This window comes from Mus musculus, chromosome 6 (genome assembly GCF_000001635.26).
Source record: "Mus musculus strain C57BL/6J chromosome 6, GRCm38.p6 C57BL/6J".
In the NCBI taxonomy this organism is placed as follows: Eukaryota; Metazoa; Chordata; class Mammalia; order Rodentia; family Muridae; genus Mus; species Mus musculus.
The window spans coordinates 57,973,647-57,992,533 of NC_000072.6; the positions used below are offsets into that span (position 1 = coordinate 57,973,647).

Below are 18,887 nucleotides of genomic sequence, written 5' to 3' on the forward strand. Positions count from 1 at the left end.
GGTGTTCTCAGTGACTCTGTCTGAAGTCTTCATCTTTTGTCCTTGGGTTGCTTCAGTTCTCCTGGTAGGCCTGTAGCCCTGTCTGTAAGAGATCACCTGTGGGGCCTTCCAACTGGGAACTCTTCATAAGGGCAGAGAAGCTGCTGATCTGTTGCCCTGGCTGTAGTAGATCTCCTGGGAGTCATTCAAACTGTTGGGTCTTCAGTGGAGCAGTCAAGCTGTTGTCCTGTATGAAGACATTCACCAGGGGCCCCATGGACTGTGGTTTCTGTTTTCCTGTGTGCAGCAGAACTCCAGGGAGGCTTTCAGTCTTTTGGGTCAATTGCCCTGCATATCACAGAGGTTTCCCCCAACCCAAAGGTCTTCAGACTGCAGTGCCTGCTGTCTAGTTGCCCCGTGTGCAGCAGATCTCCTGGGATGTGTCAGGCTGTAGTGTCAGTTGCCTGACTGCTCTAAGTGCAGTGGATCTTCTGGGATGGCTCAGGGTATGGTGTCGGCAGGGGAGCAGACTTGGTAGTAGTGTACCCCAACAGAAAGGACCACGTGAATGTGGAGGGGAATTAGGTGGGCAGGGATTTTGGAGAATGATGAGTCCTGAGTCCACTAAGCTCACAGTGGCAGCTCTGGGACTTCAGAGGGTTCTTTCCAACTGCTCTGAGTGTAGCAAATCTTCTGGGATGACTCAGGATATGGTGTTCTCAGGGGAGCAGACTTGGTAGTAGTGTACCCCAATAGAAAGTACCATGTGAATGGGGAGGGGAATTAGGTGGGCAGGGATTTTGGAGAATGATGAGTCCTGAGTCCACTAGGCTCCCAGTGGCAGCTCTGGGACTTCAGAGGGTTCTTTCCAACTGCTCTGTGTGTAGCAGAGTCATCTTCTGGGATGATTCAGGACATGGTGTCTTCAGGAGAGAAGACTAGATAGCAGTGTCAAGTAATTTTTTTTAACATAGCAATTCTTATGCTGTTCACTAGGCACAGTGCTTATGGTTGCCAAGTAGACATAGAGGCGATTTTTAAGTGAGAAAGTTCTCTTTAAACATAATACTATATATATATATATATATATATATATATATATATATATATATATAGCAATTTAGCAAGCTCTTTCTTATACCACTGCAAGCAGTATTGAAGGTCATTAGGTCATTTTTATAATTCTCAGCTGCCACAATATATTGTTTTATTCTTTATTTTTTCATTTTTATCTCAGTAACTCCAAGGCTTATTGTTGCAAAGTATTATTATCATCCCACAAAGTACGAATATCATTAAGCCATCATTTTTTAAATTTATTTCTTTGTGTTTTAAATTTCTTATTAGGTATTTTCCTCATTTACATTTCCAATGCTATCCCAAAATCCCCCATACCCTCCCACCCACTCCCCTATCCACCTACTCCCACTTCTTGGCCCTGGTGTTCCCCAGTACTGAGGCATATAAAGTTTGCACGACCAATTTTTTTCTTGAGAGCAGACATTTGTCTGTCTATGACCTTCATTTGGAGTGCACTTATACCTATCTCTTTTAGGGAGGAGAATATCTGGGTCAAATTTAGTTGTAAATGGCTTCCATGGAGGAGACCACCATTTAACATTAATATTATATAACCATCTATCTGAGCCTTTTCAAAAAAAATCCTTTCTCATTTGTGATCCAGGTTTTTTCCTCTATTGACCAAATCATTTCTCCTTCCTCAACGTCTCTCTTAAACTGATTCATTAGTGCAGCTGCCTCTGTTTTTGTTGTTGTTGTTGTTGTTGTTTGTTTTTTTTGTTTTTGTTTTGTTTTTTTGTTTGTTTGTTTGTTTTTTCAGGTCTGGGAAGCCCTTCATGTAATTCATACTGCACCCTTATATTTTGCATAGTTCAGAAATCCTGTAGAGAACAGTTCTTACAGTGATTTATGTATTCATTTTTTTAAAGGTTATTATCACTAAAAAATTTATTGATCTGTTTGCTGTTGGTTTTAATACCCATACTGCCAACATTGAGGTGAATTTTATTTTTAATTTTTATGTTTAAATTTTATTTTATTTTTAAAAAATACTCTATATTCCATTCCCTGCCCTCAACCTCCTATTTCATACATCCTTTCTGCTGGCTCTCAGGGCTTCAGACCTTTTCCAATACCAGATCAGGTTCCCCTCTCCCTGCCCGCTCCCCTCCCTCTCTCTGTCCACTTTCCCTCCCAGCTCCCTCCCTCCCTTCCTCCTTGTGATTACTTTCTTTTTTCTCCCAAGTGGAACCGAGGCATCCTCACTTGGGTGCTTCAGCTTATTAAGCTTTTTGAGTTATGTGGCCTGTATCTTGTATATTCTGTATTATTTATTTATTTATTTATTTATTTATGAGTACATACCATGCATGTTCTTTTAGGTTTGAGTTACCACACTCAGGATGATATTTTCTAATTCCATCCATTTTCCTGCAAAACTCAGGATGTAGTGAGCAGAGAAATGCAAACAAATGACCCTGAGATTCCACCTTACACCAATCAGAATGGCTAAGATCAAAACCTCAGGTGACAACACATGTTGGAGAGGATATGGAGAAAGAGGAACACTCCTCCATTGCTGATGGGATTGCAAACTGGTACAACTACTCTGGAAATCAATATGGAGATTCTTCAGAAATTTAGAAATAGGTCTCCCTGAAGACCTGGCTATATCACTCTTGGGAATATACCCAAAAGATTCTCCACCATGCCTCAGGGGCACATGTTCTACTATGTTCATAGTGGTCTTATTTGTGATAGCCAGAAGCTGGAAACAACCTAGATGTCCCATGACAGAAGAATGGATACAAAAAATGTGGTTCATTTAAACAATGGAATATTACTTAGCTATTTATGTATTCTTGAACTAATATTTTTAGAGTTCTTTACTACAGCCTTAAGGGCTTCTCTGAAGGCTATAGAATCACTATATTGCTGAGGAGCACCAGACAAATTCTTGATTTCCATAATCATGCTGTTTCTGATAATATGGAGACATAAACTTTCCCAGGGAGAATATTTGGCAGAAAGAACATGACATAGAATATGTGCATTATTATGCAAATAAGCTTTATTCTTACAGCAACCACCAGCAATCCAAGAGACTCATGTCCTGCTCTAGGGGTGGGAACTGTGTCATACCATCCACATGGAAACCAGAAGAACGTAGCACTAAAATGACTCCTGCTGGACTCATAGATCTGAGACTTGCTCAGCCATCATCAAAACAGGTTCCTCTATTAGCAGACAGAAACAAATACAGAGAACCACAGCTAGAAAATATTCCGAGAGTAGGAGACCTTGAGACACTTAGCAAAATAAATCACTCTGCTTTGCCCAAGATGTCCAACACAAAATGAACTCAGTACAATCTTTACAGGTCATTTGCTATGTATTATGACATCTGTCTTTGTATTTTTATAAGGTCCCCGTGTTGAACTTGTATGTTCCTATGTCTGTATATGTTTATTATGCTTTTTCTTTGATTCTTTTTCTTCTGATTGTTTTATACTATTGTGGTTTATTTATTTTTGTGTTTAATTATTGTTTAGATGCATTTTAGTATCATAAGGACACATAGAAAGGGTGTGGATCTGGACAAGAAAGGAGATGGGAAAGAACTTGGAAGACTAGGGGAAGGGGAAAAACTAATCAGAATATATTAAATGAATAGAAAGTTTTTTCAATAAAAGAAAAACATAATTTTAAATAATGGGGTATGGTAGGGATCCTTTGTGATCACAGAGCTGGAGAGGCAGTGACAGGAGAATCCATAAGGCTACCAACTTGGAATGTTTGGCAATTCCCAGGTCCAGAAGAGATACTCTCTATCAAAGCATGAGGTGAATGGTTTGTGAAGAAAAATAGTTAAAGTGTCTCCTGGCCTCCAAGTATAAATGAACATATATCGTTTGTCAGTGCACATACATAGTATCATATACACATTCACAGAAAAGACATTATATAAAAAGATATTGCATATCTGTATTTGTACTATCTGTATGTAAACAATTTTAATTTACCAATAATATTTCAATAAATGTAGATGAAATTAATTGTAAACAAACAAACATATGAAAGTTTCAGATGAGTCTAATTGAGTAAAGCTCTGGTAAACAGTGGAAAATCTAAATTAACATTGTTTTTATAACCCAAAGAAATTAGAATTATTAAACAGAATTAAAGTTATAATTTTAACTAAACTTGATGTATTAGAGATTAAATTTTTTTTTTAAAAGAAAGGCTTAAAAAGTTACTTATTAGCAAGGAGCTTCCTTTGTATGTAATACTACAAACATTATTTAAATCATATGAAGAATCTCACTTTGCCCCTTGACAATTAAAGTTTAAGAAATATTTATAGTTTGGACAAAATCCAATTACTAGAGCTACAAGCATGGTACCTAAATTCATTTGAAACTCCAGTTCCAGGGGATCCCATGACCTCTTCTGACATCTTTGAGCATCAGGAATGCAGTCATATAGACATATTGATACAGCACTTACAGATATAAATAAAAATCGGTGAATCATATTAAAATTTATTTTATTTATATAACTACACTGTAGCTGTCATCAGACACACCAGAAGAGGGCATCAGGTCCCATTACAGATGGTTGTAAGCCACCATGTGGTTTCTGGGAATTAAACTCATGACCTCTGGAAGCACAGACAGTGCTCTTAATCTTTGAGCCATCTCTCTAGTTCCAAGTAAATCATTTTTAAAAGAAGAGAAAGAATCATGTTTTAGAAAATCTGTTGGCACTTTGATTGCAAGTTTTTCAACACATTGATTACTCTCTTATCAGAACTGATTTGTACCAAAGGAGTAATTGTGGGATAGACAGTCACTATGAGCTTCTGAACAGTCAGGAAGCCTGGGTCATACATCCATAACAAGAGTGAGGTGGATGAGATGATGATTTCCACCCAATACATGACCACAAAGAAAACCATAAGTAGTAGGATGGTCTGGGTGGCCCTTTTCTCAGGGGACACTCTCAGGTGCCTGATGCTATGAAGATGCTTGCAGTGCCTCTGGTGTCTGAACAAGATAATCACTATATATGCATTTGTGATCAGCATGACTCCTACAAGAAACACATCTCTGAAAGTTGTCACTGTAAAAATCAATCCACTGATGATGTAGTTCATGAGAAATAGTGAACAGGATTCAGTGACTCTCATCTGGTTGGTTTCACTCACATTGTTAAAACCACCAACATAGACTAACAGGTGACTACAGACCAAGAAATTATAAAACCAAATATAGAAAACAGCATAGATGATGTATGTTTTTAGCTTATGCTTAAATTTTGCCAACAATGAGGTATGGGGACTGATTGTGACAGCCTGGAACACACTCAGTAGGCAGGTGATGCAAATAGAGAACCCTCTCATGACCCTATTTGTATAAAAAATTGCCTTACACTTGAAGTCATTCTCAATGTTCAGTGACTCAAGTATGACTGCAAGCCAATTATCCCCTCCAGCTAGCAAAAACAATATATGAGCAAGGGTCAGTTGGCAGGAGGTCAGATCCATGGGCTTTGATCTATGACATAGGATTGTGAAAGTATAGAAACAAAGGAGAAAAGTATTGGCTAGAATTCCAAGTCCAGCTTGGAAATAAAGGATATTCGTTAATGAGGACATAAGTGGTAAGTGTATTCATCTCAAGAGCATATTAGATGTGTATTTCAGATATCTGAAAAAGAAGAGTATACATGAGACTTGTGAGTCACTGGACAGTATGTCTAAATTATCATTCTACTAATTTTTGATTAATCTTTAACTTCTGATGTTCCAGACTGAACATCATAGCCTACATTTCTATATAACATCCATGTACCCCCTATACATGGAATATTATAGACAATAAATTCATCCACACACATGTCTATACTTTATGAACACTTTGTCTCATGCACCTGATTCTCATGCCTTAGAAACACAATCCTATTGATTTAAATTACCTTTTTGTACACTTAACTATACAGAACAGTGCTGATAAGCACACAATATTAATCATGTCCTTATAGAAGAACAAAACATATGTAGTCTTGGAAAAAAATTATCAAATAAATAATACAATCAGGTCATTCATTCTCATGGTCTTTAATTGTACTGTGCTTTATTTCACAGCTATCCATATTTTGGCTCAGAATTCTAATGGAATCACAGTTATAATTCATGATAATCTTACTATTTTAATTAGTAAAAGGTCGGTCATCTTTTTGTTATGTTGTATTAATTGTATGAACATTATGGATATAAATGACCCTAGGCAGTTCTCACTTCAGTTCCCATCACATTAAAACCCTTTGTGAACTCCAATTAAGGATTAAGAAACTAACTTCCTGCCATCAAGACAAATACTCTCTTTCTTTTTGTGGGGGAGGGAAGTAAATCATTAACAGCATAATTCCTTATGGACTTTTGAGCCATCCATATTGTTATTTTACCTAACTATCTCCTTTCTTTCTTTTGTACTTATCTTCCTCTTCTTTACCTAAGGATCCACCCATTTTCCTATTTCCCTATTTGATAAATTGTGTCTTGCTATTCCCCTTACTTTTCTCCCACCTTCTTAGTATTTACCTCTTTACTCAACAGTAAGGAGCCCTGAGTTTTCCACATCCATGATCAGATACTTATAACCTTCAATTCTGCTGTCTATTGCTCCCACACTTGCCCCTACCCTTACAATGTTTCCATTTTTGCTTTCCTGATTTCTAATATTTTCTATAGGCTATATAACCACATTGGAAGATATGGAGCTAGGAACTTTCAACAAGAAAGAAAATGTAAATTAAGGTAAGCACTATTTTCCACACATTATCACAATGGGGAGCTTGCTGAAGATGTCCATCTAGGGATGTTCCTTGGGAATTTCTGTTTAAAAGAAATTCCTTCCCATGTAGTGGAAACAAGGTCCCAGTGTTATCATTTATAACCAGCACCCAGACACTCTTTACAGTTTCACACAACAGTTTTTCCTTTGGTGTGTATGTAAGTTACTTGGCCTAGTTACCAGGAGCAATTTATTATTGAATTGATTTAATTCAGTACTTTAAAATCAGCTTTGTGATAAAGAAATAGAAAATGCCTGTACTTACTCAAAGGTTGTGAGAAATGGATTGCCCGATTATATTTCAAGTGCACTCAGATAGTCCACATATTTTCATGCATGCATGCTTGTCTGCATAGAAATAATGAAGAAGTTAGTGGAAGAGACCTTCCTATAATGTGACCATGAATATGAAATAATAAACTACACGTTTTATATTTATATGAATTTTCTTCTTAAAATGCTTACTCTCATAAAGGAATGGATCATCCAAATTGCCAGAGCCAAATATCTAATTCTCTTAACAACCTATATCCACAGTGTCTGCATGGTGATTGTCTGCCCCCCCCCCGAAATGTCAGTGTTTATTAAACATTTAAGGACATTTGGAGATGGTTGGAGAAATATAAAGAATGTAGAAAAGTCCTAAGAATCCCGTTTGCCTGGGGGTGCAGCCATTTCCTTTCCTTCTTATTCTCATTGATATATCCTGTTCTTCTGATTATTTATTTTGAAGACAATTCTTAAAGCCTCCTTCTGCACCCCGGACTTGTGAAGATCCATTTTGTTATCTCTCCCTACCCAGATCTCAGAGTCCCAAACTGTGCTCCAGAGTGGTTTGAGGGCATTAATTATGCTCTGCTTGCCTGGCTGGCTCTTTAGTAAAGACTTAATAGGAGTGGGGAACTGCAAAAGCCACATGAAGTCTTGGTCCTCGGTCATGGTGCCATGGGCTCAGGTAAACAAACAAAAGAATAGATGAAGAAATACACACACACACACACACACACACACACACACACACACACACACATATACATACATATAGCATCCTAAATAAACCCTGTTGAAGAGTTTGATCCGCATGTTGTGGATTTGAGCCCAAGGACAGAGTGTGGAGCTGGGCTACCAGAAGTTAGGAAAGGAGAGAGCAGGAAGAAGCCTGGCGATCAGCTGCGGGGTTGGGGAGGAGATAGGAAGGCCAAGGAGCCTGGAGTTGGGCAGAGGCTATTAAGGTCCCTTTCTTCTCGGTGCCTGAGGATCAGGCACCAAACAGATAGCCCTTGGGACAGGTGAGGAGTAGGGTTAGTCCCTAGTCTCCCGTAAAGCTTAGTGGTAAAGGTGAAGGAGAAGTACAAGACTTGGAAAGGAAAATTGGAATGAAACTTTCCATCTCATTGGGAGATAAGGGCAGGGCAGGGCTGAAGAGCAAGAGGAGAGCAACCAGACCTGGGAAAAAGAGGAGCCTAAGTCTCCTGTTCTGACAGGGACTGTATGTGACTGTCAATTGTCCTAGTCCAGGCCCATCATGTTCTTGAGGGCGTTCTTGAGGCTGGTTCTACTGGGGGACTTCACTGCAGGTCGGAACTCTGAGCTCTGCTCATCTTTGCGAATCTCCATCTCATTGAACACTACCTGAGAGCCTTTGGAGGACTCTGTCATAGACCCCAGACCCCCAGCCTGGCCCGCTAACCGCTAGTTCTTATTCTGGTGAGACTCCCCCATCCCATTAGATTTTGTCTTACTGACGGTTTTGGTGCTTCCACTGTGGTCCAGCAAGGCAAACAGCACTGGTGTCTGCCACCTGCACTTCAAGGAGTGCTTTGAAGAGTTGTAGAATTTTCCCTACTTTATGACACTATAGGAAGAGAGGTTGCAGCAAGATTGGCCTCACTGGCTGTTTTTTTTTTTTAAACTATGGGATTAAGGCTGGAGATATGGATTGGTGCTTAAGAGTATTTTTAACTATTGCAAAGGATCTTGATTCCCAGCAATGACATGTGGCTTATGACCTGACCGTCTGTAATTGTAATTTGGGTGAACCCATTGCCCTGCGACACAGAAATACATGCAAATTAAACATTCATATACATAAAATAAAAGAAATAAAGATGTAACTAAATAAAAACTCTGGGATAATACTTAATTCAAGCCTTCATCTGCAAATTGAAAAAATAGTAGCCATATACATTTAAAATTGCAAATGTACAAATCATATATGTATAAAATTTTTGATTAATTTTATATCTACAATTTATAGCACATATAACGTAAGTAATATAAAAGATGATAATATAAGATAAAAGATAGTAGTCTGAAGTGTTTTTTTTCTTTTCCAAAGGTTTATTTCCCAAACTCTCTCCTTCATAGCCTTTGTTTGTAAATGTCTTTCACATATAGAAGATGGCATGTCTTCTAATTGATCAAGTGGCATATTTTTCTGGGGTTCACTGAAACTAAGACATGACCAGCAAAGATCAGAGCTACCAGAGCTAGAAACTGGGTTGTTAACATACGCATGCACTGAAAAAAGTCATTATTTTTACTTGAAAAAAAAATAAAGTTCTGGGGACTTTCACATTAGTAGAAATTGTAATATTTAGTTCCAAGTAATAAAAACCAAAGTGTGTCCAGTGTCCATAAACCTTAATTACTGCGGAGAAGCCATCACTATTAAATTGACCCCAGATCCAAAAAAAACAAAGTAGTATATAGACAGCTATCTCAAGAGATAAGAAATCAGAGACTGAGAGCTGCTTTCTACTTAGTTCTACATTTTAAAAGAAAGATCATTATCACACTATTTGATTATATAACAGCCTTGGTTTATGAATTTATGGTGATCTTTGCCTTCTACTTTGTGGAGATTTAATAATCTAAGGGACATACAAATATAACAGATGACAAGTATCATTTTCATTTTAAGTTTTGCCACCTTTTGTTAGCAATGACCAAAAGCAGTATGACTGCTCATAGAGAACATAAAGTGAGCATGTGACTTTCAGGTGACAGATGCATGGTATTGGCTGATGGTCCATTGTCCGCAACAATAAGCCATCAGGAATCTCAGTAGATGAGGACCTTAGCCACCCAAGCTAGTTCTATGAAATCTTTATGAACTAGATAATGACAGCATGACTAAATATTGATAGCCACTTAATAAGAATTAACTTGCAATTATTACATGATACTCTTAAATAACTGAAATGTTTGAATAGTTCTTTGAAAATTGAGTTTAGCACTGATGTAACTGAAATCACTAGAAGCTGACTAGCATATTACAGTCTCTCACTTACAAGCCGGTTCCTCTGAGATGAAGCAGCAGCAGCAGCAGCAGAAGTGTCACTGCAGAGACTGTGGGGAAGCAATCATTCCTGAGCTTCATTACAAGTTGCATTGAGTGAGTTTGGGAAAGACATGAAAATGTTCACTTGAAATGTGTGTGTGTGTGTGTGTGTGTGTGTGTGTGTGTGTGTGTGTGTATGTTTAAGAAAACAAAGGAGGGAGATTGCAACCTGTAGTTCAGACTGACTTCAATCAAACCCATGTTCTTCCTGCCTTAGCCTTGAAAATGCTGGGATCATAGATGTGTGCCACCAAACCTGCCTTCATTTTCCATTTTTATCTCCTATATACATTAGTAACTGATATTCCAGAAAAATAAAAATAGACTTGAGATATACATCACCTTAACTAAAACTTACTTCGCATTTCTTTGGGAATGCATATTTTAAGGAGCAATTGTATTTTATAACTATTGAAGGAAATGTTGGGGATTGTAACTCTAAATAATTTTATACTATTTGAGAATTAAACATATTTTTTTCTCACTGCTAATAAAAAGTTTACTCCATACTATATTCTTAGCAATGTTACCAGCTTCAATGAAGAAAACTTGAAATATTAAAACTGATTTTGCTTTAATTGAAACACTTAAATATCCACTGAAACTTATCCAGATTATAATTTTTAAGGATAATGTTACATGGATTTAACAAATAAGTAATGTGAGATGCCAGATACTTTAAATAGTGAGTATTTGAATTACATAGTAAAGATCCACTTTATAAGAAATCATTGCAAGAGAGTAACCAAATCTCACTATTAAAAAAAAAAAAGAACTTATTATATAATGCTAACAATGCCTTAAGTTTTTCTAGGCCACGAGTAGAATCTTTCCTAAGAATTCCTAAGTTATATGCCAATTTACCAAATTGGGAAATTACTGATAAACACTAAATTAGTTAATATTTGTTGTATTCCTAGCTTAAGGTTCTTACACTTAAATGCATACAGCCAGTTAACTTGACAAAAGTAGTAAAATGAGAAAATACAATTAAAGATAATTTAATTCTATGAAGGTAATCCTGCACACCAATAAGAGTGTTTCTTTATCATCCTCTAAGGTATTTGAGTGTTCTGTTACAGGAATAGAAAACTAACACATTTGGCAATACCTAGGTAGAACCACATTCTTAGAATTATTAGAGTACAAACTCTGGAGAATCCTATGTCAGAAATGCTCCTTAAAATACTGCATCTGGACCTACTTTTACATGTACACCTGTATACATTCATTTTTAAAAAGTGATGGGTTTCAGGGCATGTTTGTTCAATACATATTAGCCATTGATTACTTTCACCCATTAGCCTTTCCTATCTCTCTATCCATCCTTCTGATAGGCCCTATCACCTTTCCAATAGTCCCTTCTACTGTAACATATGCAATCAGAGATCACATTAAGATAAATCTATGTTCTTTTATAAATTGTTACACTGACCCATTTATGTCTACAAGCATCTGTTGAATGCTTATTTTACTGTATGGCTCAAAAGTAATATTCTAAGCAGAGAATTCTATAATCATTTATTACAGAATCCTGTTCCTATTTTACCCACTATAAACAGCTCTCACTATAATGAAAAGAAAAAGAACACTCACCAGCTGGGCCATTGACAAACATCCTTGTTGAATGAGGCCCTAAGAAGTAGTAAGGAAGAGATGTTATCAGTTCATCTCCCTGTATACCCATAGTTATGTCATCTGGAGAAGGCAGTTCTGACCTTGAGGTTGTTAGGAAGTGCTATGCTCAAATGCCAAAGTGAACTTTCCTAATCCCAAGAAAACAGTAGAGTAGGAACAGCTGAGCTTTGAGTTTTCCACATGTGAGCTATTCTCTGGAGGCCACATCTGTTTGTGTAGATTAATTGATCCCAGTTCCTGTGAACAAAACAGTAGTAACAACATTAATACCCACTTAAGAGAAATAGAAAAAACATTTTAGATTCCTCCATGGTATCCTTTGTTCTTCTAAATCACTTATGGTCAGTTCCATACATACTTGACAATGGCTTTAGGATCTCACCTAGAAATTAACAGCTCTTTTGATAAAATTAAGAAAATGTCACCTCCTCCAAACACACTTAGGAGAGAAATGTTTCTTACAGAGCAGATAGAAGTGAGAACATGTAACTGTATTTTCAGGAGAAACTGGGCTGTGGGCTTGAGATATAGCTCAGTTCATAGAGTACATGCCTAGAAAGTATTCTGTATGTAAAGTATTCAGTAAACTGAATGAAATAAGTCATACCTTCAAGTTATAGCCACAGGTGATGGAAAATAATCCCAAGTCAATAGCAAACACAAAGCATTCAATAAGATCATAAAATAAACCAGCCCAAAGACATACCTATATAACACAAGAAACACAGAGACCACATAAAAAGACAAGAGTAGAATAAAAAATTTCCATGCATCTTATAGACAAAACACTAAATATACAGAACTAAAAAGTGGATTGCTAGCTCTAAGAGAAAAACTGTTAAATCACAAACAAATAAAACCCATTAAATGGAAAAATGAACTTTCCAAATTAGAAGAAAATGGTTGAGTTGGAACAGCTGATTTCTCCAGGTAAACCTTCAAACTCAGAAGAGCACACAGCAGTGCCTCTCCCATGCTAAATGACAGCCAATGTAAAATAATATACCAAGTAAACTGCTGCAATGATGAAAGAAGAAAAACAAATTTCCAGAACATAGACATATAAAAATTTATATTCAACAAATCTAACCTAAGGCAAGTCAGGTAGCATTATTTTGGACAGAAGAGAGGAATGAGCATAACAGAGAGACTGTGAAAAAATATGAAGCCATCACTAGTAAAAAACCAAGTACCACTGAGAACACAACACTAAAAATAAACAACACAATGACCAGAACTTAAACACATGTTTCAACAACACTTTACTATAAATGGTCTCAATTCTCCATTCAAAAGTTACAGACTGACTGAAAGGATTAAAAAACATGTTTATATGCTGCCTCTAAGGAAAAAAAGTCAGTTGTAAATATAGTCCCCACCTTAGAGTAAAAGAATGGACAAATGTAACCCAATAAAACCAGGAAGAAATCTGGTGGTACTATCCTAACTTCTGACAAAAATAGACTTTGAACTAAAACTAATTAGAAGAGATAAAGAGGGGCATTTCATTCTAGTCAATGGAACACTTGAGGAGGAACAACATTATGAACTAACCAGTACCCCTAGAGCTCCCTGGAACTAAACCAGCAATCAAAGAAAACATATGGTGGGACTCATGTCTCTAGCTGCATATGTAGCAGAGGATGGCCTACTTGGCCATCATTGGGAGGAGAGATCCTTGGTCTTGCGAAGATTCTATGCCCCAGTATAGGGTAATTCCAGGGCTAGGAAGCAGGAGTGGGTAGGTTGGGGAGCCGGGGGCAGGGGGAACAGATAGCAGATTTTCAGAGAGGAAACTAGGAGAGGGGATAGCATTTGAAATGTAAATGAAGAAAATAATAAAAATATTTTTTAAAAAAAGAATACAGTACGGTCCTAAACAAATATGTATCATACTCAGTGACACCCAGTTTCATATTAAACAAATTTTAAAACTGGATTAAAAGACACAGATTAACATCAATTTGTTTAGGGTAGGTGATTTCAACACACAACAGGAAGTGTGTCTTAGGGTTGTAACATCTGGAAGATAGAATTAGGATACTTGCCCTTCTGTTGGAACTTGAGCTCTTGGGAAGTCTTGGAAAGGTCTCTCCCTGTTCTCTCTCTCTCTCTCTCTCTCTCTCTCTCTCTCTCTCTCTCTCTCTCTCTCCTTGACTCTCTCTCCTGTTTCCTTCCCTCTCTCCATCTTCCTACTCTGTCTTTCTTTCCATTCTTCTTTCTCTCTATTTTTATCTCTTCTTTTTACAGCAAGTATACCATAATCCATAAGAATGGAAATGAGATGGCTATATATGAATGTGAAATGAGCAGTATGTGGTCTTGATTCTAACATCTCCTTTCTGTGAGAATTGAACCATTCCTATCTCCTTGTACTAAGGTCAAATCTAAGTGAATTAAGGAACTCCACATAAAACCAGAGACACTAAAACTTATTGAGGAGAAAGTAGGGAAAAGCCTCAAAGATATGGGCACAGGGGGAAAATTCCTGAACAGAACAGCAATGGCTTGTGCTGTAAGATCGAGCATCGACAAATGGGACCTCATAAAATTGCAAAGCTTCTGTAAGGCAAAAGACACCATCAATAAGACAGAAAGGCCACCTACAGATTGGGAAAGGATCTTTACCTATCCTAAATCAGATAGGGGACTGATATCCAATATATATAAAGAAATCAAGAAGCTGCACTCCAGAAAATCAAATAACCCCATTAAAAGATGAGGCTCAGGATAAACAAAGAATTCTCACCTGAGGAATACCAAATGGCTGAGAAGCACTTGAAAAAATGTTCAGCATCCTTAATCATCAGGGAAATGCAAATCAAAACAACCCTGAGATTCCACCTCACACCAGTCAGAATGACTAAGATGAAAAATTCAGGTGACAGCAGATGCTGGCGTGGATGTGGAGAAAGAGGAACACTCCTCCATTGTTGGTGGGATTGCAGGCTTGTACAACCACTCTGGAAATCAGTCTGGCGGTTCCTCAGAAAATTGGGAATAGTACTACCAGAGGATCCCGCAATACCTCTCCTGGGCATATATCCAGAAGATGTTCCAACCGGTAAGAAGGACACATGCTCCACTATGTTCATAGCAGCCTTATTTATAATAGCCAGAAGCTGGAAAGAAGAACACAGATGACCCTCAACAGAGGAATGGATACAGAAAATGTGGTACATTTACACAATGGAGTACTACTCAGCTATTAAAAAGAATGAATTTATGAAATTCCTAGGCAAATGGATGGATCTGGAGGGCATCATTCTGAGTGAGGTAACCCAATCACAAAAGAACTCACATGATATGTTCTCACTGATAAGTGGATATAGCCCAGAAACTTAGAATACCCAAGATATAAGATACAATATGCGAAACACATGAAACTCAGGAAGAACTAAGAAGACCAAAGTGCGAATACTTTGCCACCTCTTAGAATTGGAAACAAAATACCCATGGAAGGAGTTACAGAGACAAAGTTTGGAGCTGAGACGAAAAGATGGACCATCTAGTGACTGCCATACCCAGGGATCCATCCCATAATCAGCCTCCAAATGCTGACAGCATTGCATAAACTAGCAAGATTTTGCTGAAAGGACCCAGATATAGCTGTCTCTTGTGAGACTATGCTGGGGCCTAGCAAACACAGAAGTGGATGTTCATGGTTAGCTATTGGATGGATCACAGGGTCCCCAATGGAGGAGCTAGAGAAAGTACCCAAGGAGCTGGGGGGGGGGATCTGCAACCCTATAGGTGGAACAGCAATATGAACTAACCAGTACCCCCTGGAGCTCGCGTCTCTAGCTGCATATGTATCAGAAGATGGCCTAGTCGTCTATCAGTGGAAAGAGAGGCTCTTTAGTCGTGCAAACTTTATATGCCTCAGTACAGGGGAACGCCAGGACCAAGAAGTAGAAGTGGGTGGGTGGGGGAGAGTGTGGGGGACTTTTGGGATGGCATTGGAAATGTAAATGAAATAAATACTTAATTTAAAAAACCCATTTCCTTTCTCGAATTTGAATAACTGGAGAGCACGTTAAGGATTTCAGAATCACGGAGAGTCTCTCAGAAGGGGACGTGCCATTTCAGTTAGAGTAAATTTGAAAAAAAGGAAGCTATAAGTAGGCATGGTATAATTAGTCCCTACCACATTACTAGATATCTATCAAAAAATGAGAGTATATCTATGTTCTAGATAGTTTTATGTCAACTTGACACAAGCTAAAGTCATGTGACAGGAGAAGACTTCAATTAAGAAAATGAATCCCACAGTCACATCTCTGACCCATAATTGTTCCTGTCTGAAAGAATTACAAGGACGGAAATGGGGAGGAACCTGAAGAAAAAAAGTTCCAGTGACAGGCCCAAAGCTGGATCCACCTCAAGGGGAGGTCCCAAGGCCTGACACTATTACTGAGGCTATGGAGTGCTCACAAAAAGGGATCTATCATAACTGCCCTCCAAAAACCCAACAAGCAGCTGAAGAGTCAGATTCAGATATTTACACTCAACCAATGAACAGAAGCAACTGACCCCTGTTGCTGAATTAGGGAAGGCTGAAAGAAGCTGAGGAGAAGGGTGATCCTTCAAGAGGACCAGCAATCTCAACTAATCTGGACCCCAGAGATCTCTCAAACACAGGACCACCAAACATACACCAGTTGATATGAGGCCCCCAACACACATACAGTAGAGGAGTTCCAGGTCTGTGTTCATTCAGAGATGATGTACCTAACCCTCAAGAGACTGGAGGCCCTATGGAGTTTAAGGGTCAGGTGGGGGGGGGGCATCCACGTGGAGATAGTGGAGTGGGGAGAACGTGTGGGATGTGGAATGGTCAGAGGGTGGATGGGGGAGCAGGGAATGGAATATGAGGTGTAAAAATAAATTAAAAAAAGAAAATTAGACAAAAAAATGAAACAGAGTGAGAAGGGTTGTGATTGGGATATAAAGGGAATAAATTAATTTTAAAAAGGACAAAGAAAACTTATCTCCCTAAGTTTTAGCTGTAAGCAAAACTGTGTGATACTATGAGTGATTGATGGGGGATCTGAGTAGTGCCATCCCTGTGCTAGTGGTCCTGGGTTCTAAAATAAACAGACTAAGGAAGCCACATCTAGCAAGCCAGTAAGCAGCACCCTTCCATAGCCTCTGTATTGGTTAATACTTACAGGTTTTTGTTCTGTTTGAATTTTTTCCTGACCTTTGCCAAAAAAAGTACTAACTTATGGAAGTATCAGCTTTCCTCCCAGCTTGCTTTTGATCATGATATTCATCATAGCAAAAGTAAGCCTAAGTCAAGTTGGTATTAAGATAATTTATTATTCCTTGCAGAGACCTGACCATGGGTTTTGGAGAGGATTGTGGAAAAACTTTGGACTTGTGTATTAAAAATCAATTGATTTAACCTTCATACAATCTGAGTTGTATAATGGGTGTTCTGTACGCTTTGGCTTATAACCACTTTTCAATGAGTACGTACCATTTTGAGTTTGGGTTACCTCACTCAGGATGATATTTTCTAGTTCCATCCATTTGCCTTCAAAATTTATGTTGTCTTTGTTTTTAATATGTGAATAGTATTCCACTGCGTAAATGAACCACATTTTCTGTATCCATATTTTTTTTTGAGGGGCACCTGGGTTGTTTCCAGTGTTTGGCTATTATGAATAAGGCTGCTATGAACATAGCTGAACACTTTTTATGGAGGCATAATGGAGGATCTTTTCAGTATATGCCCAGGAGTAGTATAACTAGGTCTTCATGAAAAACTATTGCCAATTTTCTGAGGAATGCTGGATTGATTTCCAGAGTGGTCATACTAGATTACAGTCCCAACAGCAATGGAGGAGTGTTCTTCTTTCTCCCATATCTGCTGTCACTTGAGTTTTTGATCATAGCCATTGTGGTTGGTATAAGTTAGAATCTCAGGTCTATTTTATTTGCATGGCTAAGGATATTGGACATTTTCTCCTCCTCCTCCTCCTCCTCCTCCTCCTCCTCCTCCTCCTCCTCCTCCTTCCCTCCTCCTCCTCCTCCTCCTTCCCTCCTCCTCCTCCTCCTCCTTCCTCCTCCTCCTCCTCCTCCTCCTCCTCCTCCTCCTCCTCCTCCTCCTCCTCCTTCTTCTTCTTCTTCTTCTTCTTCTTCTTCTTCTTCTTCTTCTTCTGTTTTATTTTTGGCAATTTTAAAAATTATTTTCTTCATTTACATTTCAAATGCTATCCTGAAAGTCCCCTATATATAGCCTCCCCCTGCTCTGCTCCCCAATCCACCCACTCCTGCTTCCTGGCCCTGGCATTTCCCTATGCTGGGGCATATAATCTTGCAAGACCAAGGGCCTCTCCTCCCAATGATGTATGACTAGGCCATCTTCTGCTACATATGCAGCTAGAGACATGAGCTCTGGGGATACTTGTTAATTCATATTGTATATAGAGTTGCAGACCCCTTAAGCTCCTTGGGTACTTTCTCTAGTTTCTCCATTGGGGGCCCTGTGTTCCAACCAATAGATGACTATGAGCATCCACTTCTGTATTTGCCAGGCATTGGCATAGCCTCACAAGAGACAGCTACATCAGGGTCCTGAGAGCAAAATCTTGCTAGCATATGCAATAGTGTCTCTGTTTGGTGGCTGTTTATGGGATGGATCCCTGGGTGGGGCAGTCTCTGGATGGTCCTTCCTTTAGTCTCAGCTCCAAAGTTTGTCTCTGTAACTCCTTCCATGGGTATTTTGTTCCCTCTTCTAAGGAGGAATGAAGTATCCACACTTTGATCTTCCTTCTTCTTGAGTTCCATGTGTTTTGCAAATTGTATCTTGGGTATTGTAAGTTATATCCACTTATCAGTGAGTGCATATCATGTGAGTTCTTTTGTGATTGGATTACCTCTCTCAGGATGATATCTTCCAGATCCATCTATTTGCCTAGGAATTTCATAAATTCATTCTTTTTAATAGCTGAGTAGTACTCCATTGTGTAAATGTACCTACCGCATTTTCTGTATTCATTCCTCTGTTTGTTGAGGGATATCTGGATTCTTTCCAACTTCTGGCT

The 18,887-nt window shown here is 38.4% G+C and overlaps 1 protein-coding gene across 1 annotated transcript; it reads right to left on the reverse strand.

Moving 5' to 3' along the window:
* Window positions 1-4,747: 4,747 nt before the first annotated feature.
* Window positions 4,748-5,656, reverse strand: Vmn1r25 (vomeronasal 1 receptor 25). Its single transcript, NM_053238.2, has one exon. It carries the CDS (start codon window positions 5,654-5,656, stop codon window positions 4,748-4,750), a length of 909 nt encoding a protein of 302 aa, NP_444468.2.
* Between the last annotated feature and the right edge of the window lie 13,231 nt (window positions 5,657-18,887).

What these genes read in the sequence shown, in the direction of transcription:
- Vmn1r25 (NM_053238.2), bottom strand. Translation starts at nt 5,656, where the DNA reads ATGTCCTCATTAACGAATATCCTTTATTTCCAAGCTGGACTTGGAATT.